Here is a 20,923-nt window from a genome sequence, read left to right as displayed (position 1 = left end):
TGTCCAACCATACAAGGAGCAAGCATGGGAGCAAACACCCTACCCCCTCCTGCTTTCCAGGTTCCAGAAATTTCCAATCTCTATGAGTTAAAGCAGAGTTCAGTGAGCATATGGTTTATTTAATCTGATGTCACTGCATTCAATTGTTTCTTTTCTCCTTAGTGTTGTCTCTTCAGCTCCGTGATTCTCAATCTGCGGACTGCGACCTATTTGTGGGGAGATGTTAAATGGCCCTTTCACGGGGTCACATATCACAGTTACATTAGATTCATGACCATAGCAAAATTACAGCTATGAAATAGCAACAAAAATAATTTTATGGTTGGGATCACTAACACGAGGAACTGTATTAAAGGGCTGCAGCATTAGGAAGGGTGAGAGCCGCTGCTTTAAGTAAACATGAATAAAGAGAGGCATAAAATATGCTAAGCTTAAAATGAGGTTTCAGAATTGTTTTGTAAAATTCATCTTTATCAATAAATAACAAAGATTGGAAAAATGGAACAGATACCAACATTGGTAGCCACTATGGGGGCTGGGTACATTTTGTTTATTTTTACTTGAGTGCATTTTTTAAAAAGATTTATTTATTTATTATGTATACAACATTCTGCCTCAATGTATTCCCGGGCGCTAGATCTCAGTACAGATGGTTGTGAGCCACCATGTGGTTGCTGGGAATTGAACTCAGGACCTCTGGAAGAGCAGCCAGTGCTCTTAACCTCTGAGCCATCTCTCCAGCCCCTTGAGTGCATTTTCTTACTCACGTAAGGGCAGTGTAAATAAAAAGGGGAGGGTTAACTGATCAAGCAACTCCTAACAGGAGGGCCTGGGTAGAAATAGGCAATCTTGACTGCATACACTTCAGTCCTGGTTTGATGTTGTCATAATGAAGATTTGCTGTGGGACGATGGTCTTTTATCCTGTCACTTGTATTATTATTTGTTTTGTGTGTGTGTGTGGGGGGGTTGAGACAGGGTTTCTTTGTAGGTTTAAAGTCTGTCCTGGAACTAACTCTTGTAGACCAGGCTGGCCTCAAACTCACAGAGATCCACCTGCCTCTGCCTCCCAAGTGCTGGGATTAAAGGCGTGTGCCACCACCGCCCGGACCTTGTATTATTTTTAATAAAACACTAATTGGTCAGTAGCCAGGCAGGAAGTAGAAGCGGGACAATGAGAACAAGAGAATTCTGGGAAGAGGAAAGAGTCAGTTTGTAGTTGTCACTCAGTCACAGAGGAAACAAGATGAGAATGCCTCACTGACAAAGGTACCAAGCCACATGGCTAACACAGACAAGAACTATGGGCTAATATAAGTTATAAGAATTAGTTAATAAGAAGCCTGAGCTAATAGGCCAACCAGTTTATAATTAATGTATTTCTTTGGGGCTGAACGGCTGCTGGACCCGGCAGGACAGAAACCCCAGTCAACCAAATTTCCTAAAATTCATCAAACTTTGTTGTTGTTTTCTATGACTGTGGAATATTTTTGCATCAAAAAGCACATCCGGTCAATTTAGCAAACACAGAATGATAATTTTCTAGGTGATTCTGTTTATGTCAAACCCAGAAATTTGTTTCAAGTGGTTCCCATGCTTAAATACGGCCTCCAAGAAGAAGTCTGGACTGAACTTGGCTCTACACCATGAGCTATAGAAATTTTGGTAATTATAGCCATACAGCAACTACAGCTAAGTAGTCATTAGTAATGGAAGTCCTTGGAAGTGAGAGGGTCATGGCTCCTGGTGTTAGTCTGAATTTTATTGCATCATTTCCATTCATTCAGATTGCTTTGCCACTTGACCCCATCCTTGGTTGGTAATATCCTTTTCATTGTTCAATTTATAAATATGTATTTTATTAATTCCATTGTGGGATTGGTATACACCCACAGGGATAATGAGCATGGCACCCAAACATGTTCCTTGGAGAGAGAACCCTGTATCCTGATGCCACAGCAGTTTTGTGCGCAGAGGCAATAGAAGGAATTTGGCATAAGGGAGCTAAACAAAAGGAGCAGAAGAGATGGATGCATGTGCCTCCCTAGGAGAGGAACTACAATGTTAGTCTGTGTGCCGAGGGGGAAGTGGTACCCACACAGACACACAGGGCTCACCTTAGCAGTTAGCTAGGGAGCTCAAGAAATTAAGATCATATTTCAGAGAAGAGTTTCAATGTAAAGCAAACACTCCAAACCTGTTCTGTGGCCCTAAAAGACATCTTCCAGGGGCAGGAGATGGGGCTTGGTTGGTTGGTAGAGTGTTTGCCTAGCTGGTAGGACCCCTGGCTTGGATCCTGGCACCACACAGATTAGGTGTGGTGACACTCACCCAGCACTCAGAAAACGGAAGCAGGAGGAACTTAAAAGTTCAAGGTCAAAGCCAGCCCGACCCAAACAGTGAAGAAGACAGCTGTAGTGTGCAAGTTGGGAAAGGTCTGGAGAAGGGAAACTGGGAGGGCTGCTTATCTACCCTGGGGGTGGCCTCTCAGCAACTAAGAGCCCCAGATTCAGGGTGAGATCTATCTGGGGTGGGTGAGGTGGAGGACAGTACATGGCTCTCTCACTTGTGCAACCAGGGAAATGGTCATGACATTTAATCCTACCAAGAGGAGAGTAGTGCAAGTTTCCAGAGTGATGGAATGAACTGGGCTCTACTTTTAGATGTCGAGTTAAAGGTGCCCGTGTTCCAGGTAGTGATATTGAGCAGGTGTATACCCCCGGATAGTGGAGAAGACAATCTGAGCAAGACAGGGGAAGAGGGTGTGTGTGTGTGTGTGTGTGTGTGTGTGTTGCAGGGAGGGAAGGACAGAGTAGCCCAGACTATGAGGCATAGGGAAGAGGAGCCAGAGATAGCTGCAGAAACCTAGAAAGACTATCATGGTGTGAATGCTTAAATAGAAGCAACCAAGTGAGACTGGAAACCAACAGGTTACTCAGCAAAAAGCCACAAGATAAGCCTTGTAAGAGGAGCTCCAATATTGGGGGATGGCAAAAGAACTGAGATAGTGCGCTGGCAATGTAAAGCCTGGGGGTCACAAGATAGGTTTCTATTGTTAGCCATCTTGTTTTCTCCCAACCACCCAGGAGAGAAACTTGACTCTAAGGCCATCCTCTTGAAGTTAATGACTCAGACAGGCATTCCTAAACTCAACTTTCCATAGCCTCTGGGGTGCTGTGAAGCTCACTTATCCAATAACAATAGCCAGCCACTAAGCTCAAATTGTAAACCTTGCTTATGGAGCAATTTTCATGTTCATGCTGTAAAAAATGATGGATAGAGCCAGAGAAATTACTCAGCAGTTAAGAGTGTCTTGTGTGTAAATCATAATGGATCCCAACACCCTTATCATATAAAAAAAACCTATATCATGTAACTAACACCCACATAACAAGCCAGGTGTCCTGCTATGACCTATATAACCTTGGCTCTGGACAAGGGGTGGGGTTGAGTGGAGGGATGAGGAAGGAGATGGAACAGGAAGATCACCAGCTTCCAACCTAGCCAAGAAAGCAGGAGCCCAAGATTCAGGGAGAAATTGTGTCAAAGGAACACATAGAGAGTGACAGAAGACAACACTCAACATTCTCTTCTGGATTCACTTGTACGCACACACACACACACACACACACACACACACTTTGAAGAAAAGAGACCGCAACCAGGGATAACACCTCCAGAGGAATTGTCTTGCTCAGCCTCCAAGCCTGCTGGCCTAAGAAGTCATGTACTGTCAACTCTGGAGGTTGTGGACAAGGACTCAAGCGTAAAACAAAGCATCCTTAAACAATAAGAGAGATAGAGAGTAACAGATTTTACCAGTCAAGAAAAATGCAGTATTTAGTGACTTTAAAAACTGAAGGTGACATTTGGTTCCACCAACAAGCAGATAGAACTTGAACAACCTATAGTTTGGGCTCACTAAACCCAGGAAGGCTGGAGGAAGTAAACATTGTTTTTAACTTTCCCACTGAGAAACCCCTAATGAAAACCGTCCCAGGGACTCATATGGACCCTGTTAACTTTGGAGGAGGTAGAGAGACTGGATAGGTGGAAGGTCACTTTTTGTTTCTATGAGAAATATACCCCCACGGCATGGTCTATCATTGCAGGGAGGCAGGGCAGCAGGAAATGGTTAGTCACACCACCTCTGCAATCAGGGGACAGACGGAGATACACACTGATGCCCAGCTAGTTTTTTCGTTTCTTCAGGGATACCAGCCCATGACATAGTGCTGTCTACATCCGAGTGGGTGTTCCTCACTGACATGCCCAGTGGTATGCGTCTTAGGTGGTTTTAAATTCAGACAGGCTGATAAACAAAGATGAATCATCACAGGAAGGCACACAGGCTTGTGTGCAATATTCTTTTTATGAAAGTGAGGCCGGAGTGCAGTGCCGCGGTGGAACACTGGCCTAGCATGGACACGGCCCTGCAGTCCATCCTAACCCACGAGAAAAACAGGACTCTGCTGTGGTTCAAACCGAGCAGCCATCATGCGGGTGTGTTCTGTACCTACAGGATCACGTTTCTTTTGAACAACGAACAGCTAAACAATTTCCCCACTATTCCTGTTTCTAAGTGGGGGGAAAGGGACCGTAAACTAGGTCGGCATATTGCTGGCAGATAAACCTTCGCAGCTCCCGCTGTTCCTAGTCTACCATGGCTAACACTCTGTAGAATCCTTGACCTAGCTTTCCTCCAGCACCCCAGTTCAGCAAAGAGAAGCGAAGGCCTCCTAGAAGTGTCCATGCTCCCCAGCTCTGCTTCTTCCCCCACTGCACAGGCACTTTGTGCTGAGGGTGGGGGTGGTGAGGTGGGGGTAGGGCTCTAAGGCTGCACTCAGAATGCTACGCCGTAGCTCACTGAAGACAAGGGAAGTGAGATCCATTCTCCTTTACGCAGCACTTGGACAGCAATTCTGTATATAACTACTTTTATTCTTAGCCTAACTGAAGCATGGCCTTTACAGGCAATGCCGGACATACTTTGGAGGGTAACTAAATGGTGGTGGTGGTGGGGTGACAGGTGACAATAACATACTTCTAGTCTCAGATGTTCCATAGAGGATTTTTTTGTCTGGCTAACCCAGCACTTCGAATTAACAATAAAAGTCAGGACTGGAGAGATGGCTCAGTAATTAAGAGCAAAGACTGCTCTTCAAAAAGATCTGGGTCTGATTTTCAGACCCCACATGGCAGCTCACTGCCATCTGGAACCCTCGTTGCATGAAACCCAATGCCACCTTCTAGCCTTGGCGGCACTAGGCATGCCCGCGGTAAAGACACATATGGAGGCAACACACTATACACATAAAATGATTTTTTAAAAAATAAAAGTTAAGCTGTACAGTGGTGGTGCACCTTTAATTCCAGCACTTGGGTGGCAGAGGCAGGTGGATCTCTGTGAGTTTGAGCTAGTTCCAGGACAGGCTCCAAAGCTACAGAGAAAAACCGTGTCTTGAAAGACAAAAAACAAAACAAAGTTAATATATTTTCCCCACAGTTCTTCGCAGTGGAACCAAGAAAAGACCTCAGAACACACTGGAGGTCCTGCAGGACACTGTGAAAAAGAAATCGCATATCCAGTAAGGACTTGGCACAGCTTCTCAAAAGCAAACACCAAGTCGGGACACAGGTGGTATGAGAGGGGCAGCCACAGCCCCTTGAAGTCGGCTCCTCCTTTCAAACTAGGAAACGGATGCCCTCTGTAACGATCAGTCTGGTGTAGGCTATACATCTACACACAGCTCAGAGTGGTTTCAGTTACCATCCGTATGCAGGGCAGTGTCTGCCATCCGAAGTAGGTAAGGCAGTGTTCCTAACACTTGAGGGCCAGCAAGACGACTCAGGGGGGAACCCTTAAGACCTAGGATCGATGGCCACAACCCACAGAAAGGAAGAGAGAACAGACTCCATGTTGTCCTCTGGCCAGACAAGCACCATGGCACATGTGCCTGCGCACACACGAGAATAAAAACTCAACTGAAACAAAGTTTATAAGTAATAGAAGACTCAACAACAAAAAAGCATCTGCTCACAGGGTTAGGCACTGTGTCACCTCCCACAGATTAGATTTAAACTCTAAAATAAACAAACATATACACAGGTTCTTTTAAACTACTATTTAATCAGTTTTTAAAGACACACCAATAAGGGAAAAAAAACATGTAGGTTAAAAACACCTTTAGATGCCAGCAATCGGCCACCAGGCAGCTCTGAGGACACGGACGGACGAGCGTGGCTAGGATCCGTCACGGCACAGCTTAGCTGACACAGTGATGGTTTCAGTTCACCATACAATGAGAACAGATTTGTGAGTTGATTGGAAAATAACACTTCTTTAAAAACAATATTTTGGAGTGAAAAAAAAAAAAAAAGCACAGACCACCACACAATATTCTCCACCCGGGAAGGCAAAGGGAAACCCTGGGAACACTGGCTGTGGGAGCTGAGGCCTCACTCAGGTCAGGAGGACTTTGCTAGAGTCCAGCTGGAAGGCGAGGCGGATCTGGAGCCAGGCACCTTCACCTTATCACCACGGGGCTTTCACGTCAAGGAGTCCATGTCCCTTTCATTCCTATCGCCTCCTGTGGTGTTCCTTCTGGTGTGGAGACACCTTCACGTACAAAAAAAAAAAAAAAAAAAATGACAAAAGATAGACAGGATTGTATTTTCATTCAAACAGGAGTCTTCTGTATGTGACCAAGTCAGCAGCGAATGGACTTTACTGTCGGACGGGTGTATACAGAACCAAAGACATTTAAAGTGGGGAAACACACATCTTTTAAAAGCTTGTCCAACACTCTACATGTGTCCTCCCCCCTATGAAAGGACAGAGAAGATCAATAACAAATCAATCTCTCAAAGAAGTTAATCCAAAACAGAGCCAGTAGGAAGCAGAGGCTCAGAGTGGGCAATAGGAGACCCACCCCAGGCAAGTGCCTGAGAAATGCTGAGTCATTTACCTCCCTTGCTCTGTAACTTCTGACTTTACATTAGATTCCAGTGTCGGTTACAGTAGCAAAATGTAAGAAAACCTAGCTAGAGGTGGCTGTGTATCATTGGGTCGGTTTCAGACAGGGGTTGGATGTACATCTCTGGAGTGTTATTTATAGGACAGAGAGGCTGTCCCTTGCTTTATAAAAATGGCACTGAGAGTTTACGGCCAGCTTTAAAGGCAAGACAAATTGGCTGGCGTATAAATGTGTCATTATGTTCTGTTTGACAAAGTTTCCCCAACCAACGACCCACGGAGCATCTTCTCACTTCTTCACTGGAGTTTGCATTGTGTTAAAAACCTACTAAAATAAATTATTATCTGGAAACATACAAAACATTAGTAAGCAGCCCACTAGTTAAAATGTAACTGGCTGCACCCTCTGTACAACAAGAGCCTCAAAAAGCAGCTTAGTCGTTGATTATAAGAGCATTCCTACAAAATATTGACGTGGAAAATTTCATTTTAAATGTCTTTCAATAAGGAAAGTCACTATAAATAGATTTGACTGCACGTTGTTTCAGTAAAGTCACTGTCGAGAACTGCTAGGTCCTAATCCATCAAACTCAAAATTCAGAGTGGGTTTGTTTTCAACGCAAATCTCTTCCTCCAGCATCCGGAAGCCTCTCTGATGCAAACTCACTCTTCCAAGGGCAGTGGGAAGCAGAAATTTAGCATCCAAGGCAGGAGTAGAAAGGATCAGCTAGTCCTCAGATGTCACTAGTGGAGTGTAACAGGTACGCATGGTCCTGGGGCAGCTAAGGCTACAGTCACAGTGTAAGCTCGAATTCTGCACCTAGGTTCAACTGGGTCTGTGATATTTCAGCCAGGGTAGACTGTTAATACCAGAATATAAAACCCTTCAAAATACTGGTTTATAACTGTGCATTTGAGCTGACTCTCGGTGGACACGCAGTCCACCCTCTCAGGAATGTGTCAGCTGTTGTAGAGAGCTCGTAGAATCAATGAGCTGATGCTAATGAACATCTAGGAAGTACAACTGTCCAGATTTGCTCAGGGTTTGAAGACTGGGGAGGTACAGGTTTTAAACAGGGAGAGCATTTGTCCTAAACGTTTAATCTAGTCTTCAAAAGTAAAACCGTTATGGTTATTTTGATGGCAATTTAAAATTGCTTTCTGTCATTTAAAATATAGAATAACTAGATTCTTTGAATGAAATAATTATTGAGAAAATACACACTGATAATCCTGTCCAGTAAAATCAGCAATATATGGGCAGTATTTAATGGAATAAATCCTCTCCAATTTTACCCAGCAGAAACAGAAACCATTGAAAGCAAAGGGGAAATGCATGTTGCTACACATTCTGGGTTAATGGATTAAAAGGCATTCTTCCTGTTGCTAGACAACCATTTTTTTTAAAAGTAAGCACCTTAAATTCCAGTAATAAGAAGCAGCCGCCAGTGATCAGCTCCCTTTGTGAACCTGCCCTTCAGGAGTGGGGGAGACGGGGATGAGCCTTGGTGGGGACCTGGATGGGGATAGGGTCGAGTCGGGCAAGGACCAACAAGTCCAATTAGTACTTAAAGGAAATCGTCATCACTTTCTAGATGGCGACTTCAAAAATGGTTATGTGTGGGAATACCCTGCATGGGTGTTACCGTGGTAGGGACGAACATGCTAAGACATAGCGACTGGGCACCTCTGAAGCCCAGCCAGCCTTCTCTCCAACTTCAGGAATTCCAGAAGCTAAGCAAGCTTCCCCGGTCACTCTGAGTTCTAATTAAGATGCGTTATTTCAAAAACAGCGGAGCTGAGACACATCAAATTAACAATTATTGTTTCAAGAAAATGAAATTGAGGAAAGAATATTCTTGTTCTATTTTCCCTGAGTAGTACAGAATCAAACAGAAGTATAAATATAATGTAGACGGACCCTCTCTAGAGTGACTTCATGACACTCTAGGGATGGAAAAACAATATAAACACACGCTGAAACCTGTTTTGCCGGCTAAATGCAGCAAGTACATATTATAATGACCTCCTTCACAATTAACAGTAGCACAAACATTAATTTAAATCCTTCTAAGAAGAAGCAAAATAACCTTTACAACATCCCAAAATTATGTTCATTTTATAGAACATCCTATAAAATGAAATTATGTTCATTTTATAAAACATATCTTTTGAGAAAAATTGAAAACAGCATTTATTTTATTTTAGATTGTATAATTGTGATTATTTCTCCAAATTAGAAGACAGCCATCCAAAAAAAAATGATCTCATTAATGTAACTGATAGCTGCAGAAGAATTGAAAAAAAGAACTCAGTCAAATCAGATGCGCCATGTAGCATCCTTCGGGAACTAGAACAATGGTCACTGTCTTGCATTTTGGATGATAATACTTTGATTATAAATTCTTTGAGAGGAAACCGGCAACAGCAACTCAAGAGTATAGGCCTAGAAATAAAATGTGTTCAGGTAACAGAAATAAATAAATGGGGGTTATTTGTAAGTGGCCAGAGCCACCCAGCAAGCCTTCAGCAGTTTCACTGGCTCTCCAGTTTTCCCTTAGGAGGTGCCTAGGGTTGTCTCGTAAGCCCTGGGGCTGATAGCTTTCTCTAATAGTGATTGGATTCTCCAAGGTGCAGACATTCAGGGATGGATACTTTCCATAAACATTCTTTTCTTTCCTCTAGAATTCTACAGCTAGGTTGATTTCGACATGCGCATGGGAAAAATAAAAAAAGTATTTACCTGCCCTTTCCCTGGGAGAGGATGGGGAGGACCCTTGTAATCAGATGCAAAAGAGCTGCCTTCAGAAAAGCAAATGTGCCTGCAGCACAGACCTCTAAAGTCCTAGAATGCCACACTGGCCTCTCTCTGTACCACTGTGATCTTAAACTTTACACCACCATTGCTGGTCCCTCCTTAACTTTACTCACAAGTGTATTAGTAAACAAAAACAAACAAAAAACAAAACCCAACTCATCGTAGACTGACATTTTGCATTTCATTTGAAAATGTAAGGCAAAAAACCAAAACGAATTTCACAAAAATATTGGTCAATAACAGAGAGGCCCCAAAGCCCAGCCTTTTGCACAAGGCGGAACCTATAGTCTATGGCTTGGTTCTGTGGCCTCCAATCCACCCCTTACTCACAGCTGTTGCACCCCACAGCACCCTGCTGTTGGATCAAAGACAGCCAGTCACTCAGGGCAACAGTGAACGCTAGGAGGAAAACACATATTTGTTTTGATAGAATCTAACACCCATTTTTAACAAGAGTTCAACGGAAGAATTTTAATGCATGAAGTTAAAGAATGTAGAAACTAATTTATTAATTTTTTTTAAAAAAAATGTCACTTAGACTCAGCAACTAAGTTTTCTTTTCCCTAAATTTTTCCCAAATAGCAATGAAAATGACAGGGACAAGACACCGATGAACCATACAATAACCTTAATTACTAGAGATTTCTTTCAAAATCTTCAAATAATCTACCACTGTTACTCTTAAAATCTCTTCTAATTCTATGTAATTTATGCTCAAGAGATTTCTTCAGAAAGTCCACAGTATGATCAAGGTATTAAACTTTTGTGTCTCTCACAGTCACTGATCTTGGACACAGAATGGGGAGGCCTCCGCCTGCGGCCCCAGACCACACAGTGCTTTCTTCGTTCGGTCCTGCTTACCTCATCTTCTTCTTTTTTTTTCCTTAAGAAAATAAGCCTAAAATATCACACTGCCAACCTTTAATTATGTTTAAGAAAGTCCTCCTGAAAGGGCCCCCTAACTGACACCAGGTAATTAAGCTCCCAGCAAAATAAGCTACCTGTAATTTTACAGCCCCGACCGCTTACAGTCCTACCACGTGTGCGGTCCTCTGAGCTACCTTAAGAAAACCCTTCGAATACTGAGATGTTTATTGCATTTTTCAAGTACCCACCATCTTAAATATTCGGTTTAAACTCTGCCTCAATTCCACTTTGTGGCACACTGCATCAAATATTGAAATCATCTCCTTACGCTAGTACGCTTGAAAACACCAACCAGGAATAACATCTTAGGGAACAGAAGGTTTAAGGCAAGACATTCAATTGGGAAAAGGTAACCTTACAATCGTCCAGATTGACACGACCACTCTTCCACCTCTTCAGGGCCTCGGGATACGCAATGTACATTCAGCAACAGGGCACACGTATGACCTTGAGGGCATAGGCTGAGGTCAGAGTGCCCTATCGAAACAGGGAAAGATTTTGTATAAGGCGTGACCCACAGGAACATGGCATGGGAAGGGTTATTTCATTCCATTTCCAATCTGGTGTACAGAAAATCCCCCATCTGAGACTGTCCCACTTCCACCCAGGTAGTCTCTGGAAAGGCGTCAAGACTGGTTTCTGTTCACAGGCGGAAAACAGCCACCACATGCTCTCCCGGTCATTGCGTTAGTGACGAGTGTCTAGAGGCAGTGTCTTGGTTCTGACTGCAAACATTATTTGTGGTGGAAAAACTGTTCTGTCCCAGAGAATTTTCTCTTTCGTCAAACTTTTTGACCCGTGACAGCTGAACATTTTCCTGTGTGCTCTTTCCTCTTTGAGATTTTTTCACAGGCAGTAACAGCAACACTAAGATACTGCAGATGTGCAGGCAGTAATACCAGGAGCTAAAAGGAAAGGGAAGACAGTTTACCAGCCACACCTTTGCCAACAGCACCCCCCCCCCCCATAGCAGGGTTATCCACATTATCCTTCCCTTTTCCCACAGCGTAGGCTGGGTGTGGATAGCTGCAGCCCCGCCCCCAGCCCCGCCCCAGCTCGGGGGCACAGGCCTAGACACAGTCCAGTGTTTTGTAAGGGTCATGAGGCTACACAGGACGCAGACAGAAAGACATTTATTAACGGGGGCATCAGTCTGAAGGCAGCCACAAAATGACATGTGGGGTCACCAGAGGACACTGCACAGGCAAGAGCATTGTCAGTCACTGCTCGGCCCACTGTCTCTCAGTTACAAAGACTGAAACAACTGGGCAGTAGGTGACAGACAACTATGTGACAGTAGTGTCCGCACATTCAGATCGTACCTTAGAAACCACTAGAATATCGGTCCCTAACTCGACTCTAAGTCTGATGGGACCTTAACTACTTCCAAAATTGAAAGTTCAAAATGACTGAAGAAAAAAAAAATGGGACAGACAATCCAACCAAGAGCCTACCCACATTGTAAGACTAATCACCTGTGTTCAAATGGAACTTTAACCAATTATTTCTCTCCTGTGTGACTATCAAGCTTGATCCTAATGTCTGCGTCTAATCTTTTGACCATAAACTCTTGGGCTAAGTCACCGAATCCCACAGACATGAAGACGTGGTGAGAATCAAGCTTCTAATTTCAAAGATATCATTAACACGGGAGAAGCGGAGGTTGGTGGAGCAGGGGCAGATGAAAGATTAATGAAAAACATGACTTCCAGACAGTGACTTCTGAAATACAGAGGATCTTAGCTGCCAGCCTAGAGCAGAAGAGCAAGGAGGGGGCAAATACTTTCCTAACCCTGGAAAACCGTGTTAATTAGCAATCAGTAAAGCATGCCCCCCCCCCATTCCTTTTCTAGCCGTTTTCTGGGCTCTTAGGCTACAGCTGAGTCTTCCTGAGATGGGGTGGGTTCTTCTGCCGGTGCCACTGAGGGAGCCACACTTCCTTCCATCTTTGGGCTGAATGGGATGAGCTGCCCCACGAAGGAACTTGGGACTGCTTGGTTTAGGACTAAGAAGTAATTGATAAAATACTTAATGGCAGAAATGAGGCCGTAATGTTATCTTTCTATTTCTGTACTGGCTGGTTTTGTGTCAACTTGACACGAGCTAGAGTCGGCAGAGAGGAAGCAACCTCAGTTGAGGGAATGCCTCCGTGGGATCCAGCTCTAAGGCATTTTCTCTCAACAGGGGAGGGCAGTGATCAGTAGGGGAAGGGGGGGGGGACGGGGAGAGAAGGACCCAGCCCACAGTTGGTGGTGTGATCCTTAGTCTGCTAGCCCTGGGTGCTATAAGAAAGCAGACTGAGAAAGTGATGAGGAGCAAGTCAGTAAGCAGCACCCCTCCATGGCCTCTGCATCAGTTCCTGCCTCCAGATTTCTTTCCTGCTTGAGCTCCTGGCTGACTTCCTTTGACGTGAACAGTGAACCCTGTCCTCCCCAGCTTGCTCTTTGCTCATGGTGTTTTGTCACAGCAGTAGAAACCCTGGCTAGGACCATTTCTATTATTCGATTCAATTAGTACAGAACTCTCTTTGGGAACACAGCTACTCCTCCCAACAGCTGAACGGTAACACTTACCTGTAAAACGTGAATGATGGTTTTATAGAGAGAAGCACAAACGGTACAACTGTGTAACTGATTGTTATTTGTGTTGCTGCCCACGTTATGATGTCATAAAATAACTTAAGTTGAGGGGGTTCGACGAAATAATGTCTAAAGTTATTTCTTACCTGGAAAGAAAGACACAAAAAACATTGGCCATGTCTTTAGATTAACATCACACAGAGGATACACTGGTGACAGCCACTGGTGCCTGAGTTTGAACTGCCACTACCACCTGGGCAAGCCGCTCCCAACAGCAGTGTGTGTGTGTGTGTGTGTGTGTGTGTGTGGTTAGTGGAGGGGAGCGAACAAATGGTGGGCTGTGCAGAGGGCCTGGAGGAGCGCTCTGTGGCTGTAAACTTATTTAAAGTGAAGCTTTCTAAGAGAGTTACCAAAGGACACAGAGTTCTTTAAGTAGTGCTGGGTAAATCAGAGACCATGAGTGCCTCCGCTGGGTCTCCAGTTTCTCCTCTCACTAGGTGAATGAGGCAGCTTCTGGGGGTGGGGGTGGGGGGGCTCTAACCCAATCCTCGCCTTACAGCCTCTTGCCTCGCTCTCTCTATCCATCTGCCTGATCCTGAGCCCACCTCCTCCAGCATGACTGCACCATTTCACCGGGGTTCGAAACCATAGCTGGCTGGGGGTGTAGGCCAGTGCTACAGTGCTTTTCTGCATTGCGGGGCCCAAAGTACACTCTTCAGCACCCCAAGAAAACAAAACAGAAGCCACACCTCCCCTCACTCCCTGATGCTAGGGGCGGTGGTGAGGAGATACCACAGCCTGCCTCCTTTCTTCCTTGCGCCTACCCAGAACTATCTGCTCTTGACATACCCAGGAACTCTCTGCTTTAATGGTACTTACCTGTCATTTCCAAAACACACCACGGCTTCTGAACTTTCCCAATGCCGTGCCCCATGCCTAAGACACAGTCTTTCCCCCACTACGCTCCACTTAGTATTGACTTCCAGAATGTTCAGCCCCGCGCTACTTTTTCACTACTCCCTTGGGTACAGCAAAATGAGCATCTGCTGGCTTCTTCGAGGAAGCCATTTTACCCACAAGGCACTAGAATGAGCTTGTTAAAACATACTTTTTGACACATTACTTCCCTCTAGTTAACTTTCAAATACTTACACCGATTTGTCCTCCTTTTCTTTCCCATAGTGTGAAGCTATCTCAATTACTGCCCCAAACCGTTCCAGGTTCTCCCCCAACAAGTACTCTTCAGGATGGTGACACATTCTCAGTGTCTCCCACTGGGAACCGCCTACCCCATCTCCAGGAGTGGTGAGAAGAACAGACCTACTCATTCTTTTTGGTTTGGTTGGTTTTTGTTTTTTGTTTTTTGTTTGCTGTTTTTCGAAACAGGGTTCCACTGTTCAACAGCCTTGGCTGTTCTGGAACTCAGTCTGTAGACTGGGTTGGCCTCAGACTCACAGAGATCCCCCTGCCTCTGCCTCCCAAGTGATGGGACTAAAGGCGTGTGTAGCCTCCAACCGGCTCAGACATACCCATTCTAGCCATCTTTGTTTTCTCCCTCATTCGGAAAACGTCATAAGCCATATGACGCATTTTAAGCACTTTCCGCGTGCTAGGTGCACAGCTTCTGCTGGTACACAGGAAGCTCGAGGCACACGGTGAACACTTGTTTCCATGGACAGTCACACGTCTAACTTTTTTCCTGGACAGATGACGCTGATCACAGCCAAAGAAACAAAGATCCACTCACTGAATCATAAAATAAAATGTGATACTTACAGCCCGCGCTGCTAACGTCATTAACGTTCCTGTGAGGAACGTCAGGTAGTATCCTGGGTAGACCCCGTGCCAAATGGCAGAGAGAAAGAATGTCTGGGTTGTCGGACTGAAGGTCGCTCGTTCATAACACACCCTAGACGTCATGGAGAGGCAAGAGGAGTGAGCAGAGCTGAGTCCACAGACCCCACAGGGTCCTTCTCTGACCTGACATGGTTAGGGAAGCCGGGAAAGCAAACAGCATTCCTCCTGGGTACTAGCTCAGTCACTTACGGGCATAAACTGTTCTTACCTCCTTTTCACCGGTATATATATGTGTGTGTGTGTGTTTGTATGTGTGTATACATACATATATACAAACACACACACACACATATATACCACCTTGTGGGTAGTGAGAGTTGAACTCGGGTCCTCTGCATGAGCAGCAAAAGCTCTTAACTGCTGAACCACTTCTGCAGCCTCCAGCTATAATTTTAAGGATATTCTGAGTTCTGACTATGGAGTGGGGACTGGGTCTTTTGGTCCTACACGTGTGTGTCCCGGGCCCAATATATAAAGAGCTGTTGAGTCCGTTCCAGAAATCCAGGGCAAGTTATATACTTTTGTTTTGCTGGGTTTTCGAGACCAGGTTTCCTTGAACTAGCTCTATAGACTAGGCTGGCCTTGAACTCAAGAGATCCGCCTGCCTTTGCCTCCCAAGTGTTGGAATTAAAGGCGTGTGCCACCACCAACAGGCCTGTGTTTGTTTCTAATATCAAATCTCCAATACACAAGAGCAGTAGCTACAGAGAACACTGGCTACCGCAGACATCTGCAGAGCCTGGACCAGGATGAGGGGACGCCAACACAGGGATGTTTGTGACTCAGTCCTAAGCAGCTCTGATTTGATGGACAGTGCCTTGCTCTGTTGGATGCTAACGGCATATCTTGGGTAAAACCAAGACCACAATGGCATTCAACACACAGACAATGAGGAATGCCAAGTCAGCAAGCTCAACCCCAAGTCCCTAGCACACCCAAGGGTGACTCTTTAAGGAACATACCTTTTGAGCCAAAGAGCTGTCTGGATATTCCAGTTGTCGAGGAACATCTTGAAGCTTGTTGACATCTGAAAAACAAAGGGACCTTTTCCTTTGGCCATCAAAATAATGAAGCTGTAAGTCTACATAATGCTTTAGTGTTCTACGAAATTAAAGCTAAAACTCATTTGGTAACGAAGGCACAGCACTGGTTCCTTCCTCGACACTGTTCTAATACAGTAACATCTTCCACGAAAGTTTCTGAATCTCTGTACATGGGAGGGCTACAGCTCCACAGATCTGTGTCACTTACCGTTTGGGCACCCCTCCCTTCACGACTGTTAATGAAATCATAACAGGGGAGAGCTGCTCCTAAGCCCCCATTACATTAACATCTGGGGGTGTTTAGCAGTGGTCACTATAATCCTCCCTTGAGGAACCAATGCTTCTCTGTCTTCATTCCACTTACTCTCAAGAAGGTGACGGCTCATGTCCCCAGGAGGACAACACCTGGTTCTCAAGGTATGGAAAAACCTTACCGTTTTTACATATAAGCATGAAAACAAGGAAAACTAATGGTCTCTATGGGGGGTGGGAAGTCCCTCAGCATGACGCTAAAGAATCAATAAATACCAACACCTACATCTTACCTCAGCAACCACCCATTTCCTTTCCCCTCCCCTGTTTGCATTTATTTATTTTTTATTTTATGTGCATTTTGCCTGCGCGTCTGTGCACTGTGTGCATGTAGTGCTTCTGGATGGCAGAAGATGGCACCAGATCCCCTGGGATTAGAGTCAGAACTGGCTGTGGGCTGTCCTGTAGGTGCTGGGAGCTTCTGAGGTTGTGTTTGGCGAGGCTTCGGTGTCTCTAGCATCTCCAGTACCTTCACATGCTGCTGGTGAAAGCTTGCCTTTTCTCACCCTACTCTTCCTCTAGGGGCTCACCAGGTCATCTCCCACTCCCCTTTCCCTAGGACGGACTACAGATTCAGACACCTTATGCCTGCACCTTCCAAGTCAGAACCAGCTTTTGAGCACTTCCTACAACTTACTGAGGACCCGTCAGTCACTGCACCCCTCAGGAGGGGAGTCCCCCATTAGTAAATATGGGGTGAAAATCGGGGTACTATTTCATGATCCTCCTCCCTGTCATTTGGCTTTGACACCCTTTCCATCTCCTCTATAGCTCTGAAGGGGCGGTGGGAGTATCGGGCTTAATGCGGAGCACGAGACGGGCACTTGCCCAGCCGTGAATCTCTGCATAGAAATAAGCAATAATCCACAGTCTCAGGCATGTGAAGGCTTGACTCCCAGCTGACGGTGCTGTTGGGGAGGTTCAGGAGGTGTGTCCTGTTAGAGGAAGCATGTCACGGGAGGTGGCCTGAAGCAGTCTAAAAGCTCACACCACTTCTAGTTCACTCTCCGCGCTGTGCTTGCGTTCAAGATGTGAGCGCTCTGCATCCTGCTCCATCATTGACTCTAACCTTCTGGAAGCCCAAATAAACTTTTTATTCTAGTCCAAAAGAAAGTCTGGGTGTTTCTGTGGTCAATACCACGAGTGACACTCTCGGGACGGCACACCGCAACCGAGGAAAGCCAACTGTGGCGTTTAAACAGTCATATCACTAGTGTCTTAATCGTTTACTAACCTCTATTTTCTGAATTCTCAAGTTGGAAATTAAGTCCCAACGAGCCACTCCGTTCCTGTCGTACCCTCTGAACCCAAAGCCTGCAGCGTTGTTAATGGCGTCGGCTGTCACAAAGTAAAGAATTAAAACGTTACTGCGATGTATATATATGGATACGCACACACATTTGTTTTGTTTTTATTTTTATTTTTTTTTAAGTTATCAGTCTATCCCATTTGTTTTGTTTTTAAAGATTTATTTTATTTTCATGTGCCTGGGTGTTTTGCCTGCATGTATGTTGTATGTACCATGTACATGCCTGGTGCCCTTGGAGGCCAGAGAGGGTGTGAGATCCCCTGGAACTGGAGTTGCAGATTTTGTGAGCCACCACATTGGGGCTGGAAAGGGAACCCGGCTCCTCTACAGGAGCAACAAATGCTGTGATCTGCTGAGCCATTGCTCCGCCCCTCACTTACTGTTTTCCCAGGAGGTATGGACAATGTCTTACTCTCAAACAGTAGAAGTAGGCTTTTGATTTAGTAGTATTGGAGAGACTGAACCCTGGGTCTTGAACCTTCTAGTCAAGCCCTTTCCTGGTGAGATACAACCGTAGTCCACGGCTTAGTCTAGTTTTAAAATGCTTATGTGTGTGTGTGTGTGTGTGTGTTTCTCTTTGTGCCTGCTACATGTGCACGGGTGTCCATGGAGGCCAGGGGAGGACATTGGATCCCTTGGAGCCCGAGTTAAAGGTGGTTATAAACAACCAAACTCAGGTCCTCTGGAAGAGCAGCATGCGGTTTGCTGTTGCTGTTTTTGTTTTTATTTTTGAGACAAAGTCTCTGTATATTGTCCTGGCTGTCCCGAAACTCACTCTGTAGAGCAGGCTGGCCTTAAACTCACAGAGAGCCACCTGCCTCTGCCTCCCGAGGGCTGGGATTAAAAGTGTGCACCACCACCGCCTGGCAGCAAACATTCTTAACAATTGAGCCCTCTCTCCAGCCCTGACTTATCCTCATTTTTAAGAGAGGTTAGAAACTATCACACACAATGGCCCTATTAAGGACAGCTGGTTAGTTAGCAAAGCACCAGACGTAAAGCAGGAGGAGACACACCAGAATATGGTGAAGTGAGCTTAGCCATCTAAAAGGCACTGCTGGGAATCTGCTGCCCCAAGCTCAGCACATTCAATTTGGCCTTTATTATAAACAGGAACACATGGGGGGAATGGGGCTAACGTCTTCATTTCTTTCCTCCTTGGCTCCCAGAACCCATTCTGTCTGCAGAACTTTCCAACCCTTTCAATGTGACGCTCCATCAGCGTCTCTGCTTACCAATCTGCCTCAAGTGGGTCCTTCCCAACCAACTGGAAGTGTTTCTAGTTCATACCATCTGGGTCTTGACCAAACTAGCAGAAACCCATCAAAATGCAGCAGAACAACACACTTTCAGAGACACGGCCCTACCCTTAAATTGTTTATTCTGTATTACTCATTTGATTAAACAAAAAATTACAACTTGGGGAGGGGGAGTAAGCAATCGAGCTTTATCCTTCTATCAGGTTTAAGGATCAAATACATTGGAGCCTTTACAGTGAGCCCATAGATGTGGTAATGTGCAGGTTAGCAGGATTAAAGATAGAGATCTGCTAATAACACAGAAGGAGCACCACTCCCCCCACACAAGGCTGTCAACGAATCCAAATGGGTACAGAAAACCCATATTCCTGCAGCTAGTGGTTTAACTAAACCAATGGCTCAAACCTAATTTATATTTATTTGTTTTCTTGTTGTGTGTGTGTGTATAAGTGTGCAGGAGCTCACACACCACAGTGCATGTGTGGAGGTCAGAGAACAGTTTCCAGGAGTTGGATCTCTCCTTCCAACATATGGGTCCCTGGGACTGAACACAGGTTATTAGGAAGGTAACAAGTGCCTTTACCCAAAGAGCATTCTACCAACTATAACACCAACAATTAAAAAAAAATACAAAGTTGCTTTGGGCTGGGTAGTGGTAGCACATGCCTTTAATCCCAGCACTTGGGAGGTAGAGGCAGGTGGGTGGGCGGATCTCTGTGAGTTCGAGGTCAGCCTGGTCTACAAGAGCTAGGTCCAGGACAGGATCCAAAGCTACAGAGAAACCCTGTCTCGAAAAACAAAACAAAACAAAAACAAGAAAAAACCAAAGTTGGTTTGGAATATCAGAGCCTCCCTCAGGTTAAAGGAGTATTTAAATGGGCAAATGTGGATCTTAAGGAACCTCACTTAGATTAGTGTTTAAATTTGGCTAGAACAAAAACAGTATTAAGGAATTATTAGTTTAAACCCACAACAGACCAGACATAATAGTGCAAACTTCTCAGAAAGAACCTGGAGATGGAGGTCAACCCGGGATGCACAGGGAGACCCTGTCTCAAAACAAATTCTCACAAAGTGACATTATCTGTTATTCCCATTGAATTAACAGGCTAAAGTCACTTTTCCTGATGCGTTTCTGCACGGAAGACTGAAAATATGGACTCTGGTTCCAAACTACATTTCACTATCATAAAATAAAGGCAGCAGCCAAATGCCAGGCACCAACTACTCAGCCTTCCTGTGATGTGCTCTTTGTAGTATCCACACATTCACTGAGTATCACATAGTAAACAGGGCACAATCTTAAGAAAAAACAGGCTTGTGACATAGCGAGTAGGGCCAATGACATACAAACCAGGCTCCAATCCACCTCAGTCCACTCTCCTCCGTGGGGACATGAGCTTTAGGAGTTCATTGCCACATTCTAGAAGATTCGTGCGGCATAACATGGAGCTGCTGAACACCGCACGGATAAAGTTCATGACAGTATCACCTGGAGCCTCCTGAGGCTTGTGCAACGGTACAGGGGAGGGCTCGAGGGAGGATTCTCTCCTCCCCAGACCCCTCTTTTCCACTGAGTCCCCAGCATACCACTTGGCCCAGCCCTTCCACGCCTTTTCAGTCTTAAAGGCACAGCACTCTTTTCTTTAATACTTGTTCCACTTGGCGGGTATCACAGACCCGTTCATGAACTGATGTGACTTTGCACACTTTACTGGTAAAGTTCTGGTCAATAAACCAAATCTAATGGTGTCATAATAATAAGTGTAATGAAATCATGCTAAAGTATAAGTATCCTGAAGACGGAGACTATGCCATGTATGTCAGTATTCAATCAAGCTTGC

The 20,923-nt window shown here is 45.0% G+C and overlaps 1 protein-coding gene across 5 annotated transcripts in view; it reads right to left on the bottom strand.

Annotated features, from left to right (window-relative positions):
• Positions 1–6,161: 6,161 nt before the first annotated feature.
• Mboat2 (membrane bound O-acyltransferase domain containing 2) overlaps positions 6,162–20,923 on the bottom strand; it is a 131,487-nt gene continuing 116,725 nt past the window's right edge. For all 5 annotated transcript variants that reach the window (XM_057780842.1, XM_057780851.1, XM_057780860.1 and 2 more), the window contains 5 exons: positions 17,746–17,849; positions 16,119–16,183; positions 15,076–15,208; positions 13,294–13,445; positions 6,162–11,625 (listed from right to left, as the gene is read on the bottom strand). In XM_057780842.1, the coding sequence (XP_057636825.1) occupies positions 11,400–11,625; positions 13,294–13,445; positions 15,076–15,208; positions 16,119–16,183; positions 17,746–17,849 (680 nt within the window). In that variant the 3' untranslated portion in view covers positions 6,162–11,399. The remainder of the gene's footprint in view (positions 11,626–13,293; positions 13,446–15,075; positions 15,209–16,118; positions 16,184–17,745; positions 17,850–20,923) is intronic.

The sequence above is a fragment of the Chionomys nivalis genome, chromosome 1 (genome assembly GCF_950005125.1).
Source record: "Chionomys nivalis chromosome 1, mChiNiv1.1, whole genome shotgun sequence".
NCBI classification, from domain to species: Eukaryota; Metazoa; Chordata; class Mammalia; order Rodentia; family Cricetidae; genus Chionomys; species Chionomys nivalis.
This window is presented reverse-complemented; position numbering and strand designations above follow the sequence as displayed.